The sequence below is a fragment of the Formica exsecta genome, unplaced genomic scaffold, assembly GCF_003651465.1.
Source record: "Formica exsecta isolate Colony F162 unplaced genomic scaffold, ASM365146v1 scaffold72, whole genome shotgun sequence".
Lineage (NCBI taxonomy): Eukaryota > Metazoa > Arthropoda > Insecta > Hymenoptera > Formicidae > Formica > Formica exsecta.
Window position 1 is genome coordinate 1,477,252 of NW_021853485.1, and position 3,820 is coordinate 1,481,071.

At 41.0% G+C, this 3,820-nt stretch overlaps 1 protein-coding gene across 1 annotated transcript in view; it reads left to right on the forward strand.

Annotated features, from left to right (window-relative positions):
* Positions 1-3,820, forward strand: part of LOC115243557 (serine-rich adhesin for platelets-like) — a 19,951-nt gene that overhangs the window by 10,130 nt on the left and 6,001 nt on the right. The window contains exon 14 of the mRNA XM_029820667.1: positions 1-2,526. Within this exon, the coding sequence (XP_029676527.1) occupies positions 1-2,526 (2,526 nt within the window). The remainder of the gene's footprint in view (positions 2,527-3,820) is intronic.

A 3,820-nucleotide genomic window follows, 5' to 3' on the forward strand; every position in this document is an offset into this window, starting at 1 on the left:
CATTCCTCTCGTCAGTTTGACTTCCAGCCCATTGACGCGTGGCTTTTACGTCACCAGAGGTGAGAAGGATCCATCATCATCGACGTTGGCGATTGACTTTACGTCGCCTTACACGACGATCGACAGTTTCATTGAACAGCAGACGGAAACCGCTTTAACTCCCGACATTTCTACGACCGACGAGACTGTCACTATTACTCATAATAATCAGAACGAACCAGGATCCGATGATAATATAAATGATATAGTAACCGACAAAGTCACTCGTAACGATCAGAATGAGTTAGAACTCAATACTTTCAACAACAATATAAATGACATTATTAAAAGAAAAGATGATCGTGAAGAAAAATCTTCCACGTTCGATTCTTTGATGATCTCTTCGGAAAATTCTGACAGCGCCGAGAATCCTTCGACTTATACAGAGCCTGATATAATTACAATTCCTGTCAGTAGACCTACGTCTAAAAGAGGAAAATCACTACGTAATTTTGATTATAATACGACACCTCTTTCTGATGTTTACGCCGTTTCGCCGACAACATCGACAAAACGAAGAATCGCCATCGCCATAAGCAAATACAAAGAAGCTAGCATTCCGTTGTGGACGGGTAAACGTGTAGTGATCAGAAAACGAAACAGGACTGCTGTTTCGTCGATCAAGGAAGCCGAGAGACGAATCGACGAGACTGCTTCTCCTCGCACCGCAACGAATATCTTCAAAAGCGATTCTGCAACTTCTGAGATCCCTTCGACATTGACTTCGGCAAAGCGTAAACTCGCCGCGATTTCAACGGTACCGACAACACCATTAATTGTGTCTGAATCTATGATATCTCCCAAAATTTTAGATGTTTCCAGCGATCTTGCATATTCAACTGACGGTTCGATGACCGAAGACTCGATAGATAGCACAAGTGCAGAAACAGCGATTACTTTAACAAACTCGATAATTGCAGCGACTTCTCCAATCACAAAAATTGCTTCAATAACGAATAATTCCACAGTTATTTCAACGATCTCCGATGATTTTACAAGCGTAACTGCGATACCTTCAACCGCAAATGAATCTATAATTATGACCACACCATCATCGACTGTCGCTGTTGCAAAGGCTCCCATAGTTGCAAGTGATCAAGCCACGATCACGACTAAATCCGCGATTAAAAGCGCTGGAATTGAAATTCCAGTTTCTATGACTGCAGATTATTTCGTAGCTGCTGTTCCAACAACTGCGAGTACGCACGCAATCGCAAATGATTCTGTAATTACATCCACGATTACGAGTATTGGCGTTGAAATAACTTCCCCAATTGCAAATTATTCGACTGATTTTGCAAATATGATTGTACCCGCAACTATAAGCGCCGAAGATAAAATTACTTCAACAATTACAAATTATTCTGTAACTGATATTCCGATAAATACAAGTACGAACGCAATTGTGACTGATTCTGCAGTTACGACTGCACCCGCAATTACAATTAGTACAGGAATCGAAACTACTTTGACAGTCGCAGATTCCGTAGTCGCGATTCCAACAGCTACGAATAAGCAAGAAATTGCCATTGATCCTACGATCATAACTACGTCTGCAACTACAAGTACCGAAGTTGAAACTACAATTACAAATAATACCGCATTCGTTATCCCACCAACTACCATGATCCCTGCTATTACTATCCCATCGTCAATTATTTCTTCTACGCATTCAACTATACCTGCGACAACGAGCAATCTTGCGGATGCAGATACTGTAACTGTGACAAATATGTTAACTACGACAATACCTACAACTGTAGTTATTCCGACGATTAGTGACCCGAATGTAATTACGTCTGCAAATGCAAACGTTCCGTCTACTTTCGCAATCACTGACACAACTACGAGTTTACCTCAAACTAGTTCTGTAATTTCATCCAAAGATTCCGTTACAAGCGCAGATGAAACCTCAGCTGTGCCTACGACTTTAACGATAGAATCTACCACGACACATTTCAATTCGAATGTTTTTAATATTAGCATTAATTCAGAAGTATCAGCCGTCACGGCAACTGCAAAGTTTATCCAAACTACCGAAATTCCCACGACATTCGAAACTTCTCCGATATTTACCTCGACCGTCATTTCGAGATCTCTTCCTAGTACCAATTCCGAAATGTTGTCGACCACTGTTTTCTCGGACCAAACGAGCGAGAATTCTGTGACATCAATGGTTACGCAAATTCCCTCAACTCTCTTTTCAATCGTAACACCGGTTACTAATATAGCAACTGTAGAAAAATCGACACTTTCCGCTACTTACGATGAATCAATCGCGACAAACACCATAATTCAAACCACGGGCATTTATGAACCGAGTTCTGTACAAACGACGAGTAAAGAGTCTGCGACTCCAAAAATGAAGACAGCTTCAAGGACTATAGAAAGTCGAAAACAAGATCGGATTTCGAAACTCGATGATCAAGTCGGTCAGAAAACCTCCAGGCGTCGCGTCGTAAATCGGACGAACAATTGGATCGGACTGCGAGTACGCACGCAATCGCAAATGATTCTGTAATTACATCCACGATTACGAGTATTGGCGTTGAAATAACTTCCCCAATTGCAAATTATTCGACTGATTTTGCAAATATGATTGTACCCGCAACTATAAGCGCCGAAGATAAAATTACTTCAACAATTACAAATTATTCTGTAACTGATATTCCGATAAATACAAGTACGAACGCAATTGTGACTGATTCTGCAGTTACGACTGCACCCGCAATTACAATTAGTACAGGAATCGAAACTACTTTGACAGTCGCAGATTCCGTAGTCGCGATTCCAACAGCTACGAATAAGCAAGAAATTGCCATTGATCCTACGATCATAACTACGTCTGCAACTACAAGTACCGAAGTTGAAACTACAATTACAAATAATACCGCATTCGTTATCCCACCAACTACCATGATCCCTGCTATTACTATCCCATCGTCAATTATTTCTTCTACGCATTCAACTATACCTGCGACAACGAGCAATCTTGCGGATGCAGATACTGTAACTGTGACAAATATGTTAACTACGACAATACCTACAACTGTAGTTATTCCGACGATTAGTGACCCGAATGTAATTACGTCTGCAAATGCAAACGTTCCGTCTACTTTCGCAATCACTGACACAACTACGAGTTTACCTCAAACTAGTTCTGTAATTTCATCCAAAGATTCCGTTACAAGCGCAGATGAAACCTCAGCTGTGCCTACGACTTTAACGATAGAATCTACCACGACACATTTCAATTCGAATGTTTTTAATATTAGCATTAATTCAGAAGTATCAGCCGTCACGGCAACTGCAAAGTTTATCCAAACTACCGAAATTCCCACGACATTCGAAACTTCTCCGATATTTACCTCGACCGTCATTTCGAGATCTCTTCCTAGTACCAATTCCGAAATGTTGTCGACCACTGTTTTCTCGGACCAAACGAGCGAGAATTCTGTGACATCAATGGTTACGCAAATTCCCTCAACTCTCTTTTCAATCGTAACACCGGTTACTAATATAGCAACTGTAGAAAAATCGACACTTTCCGCTACTTACGATAAATCAATCGCGACAAACACCATAATTCAAACCACGGGCATTTATGAACCGAGTTCTGTACAAACGACGAGTAAAGAGTCTGCGACTCCAAAAATGAAGACAGCTTCAAGGACTATAGAAAGTCGAAAACAAGATCGGATTTCGAAACTCGATGATCAAGTCGGTCAGAAAACCTCCAGGCGTCGCGTCGTAAATCGGACGAACAATTGGATCGGAACAC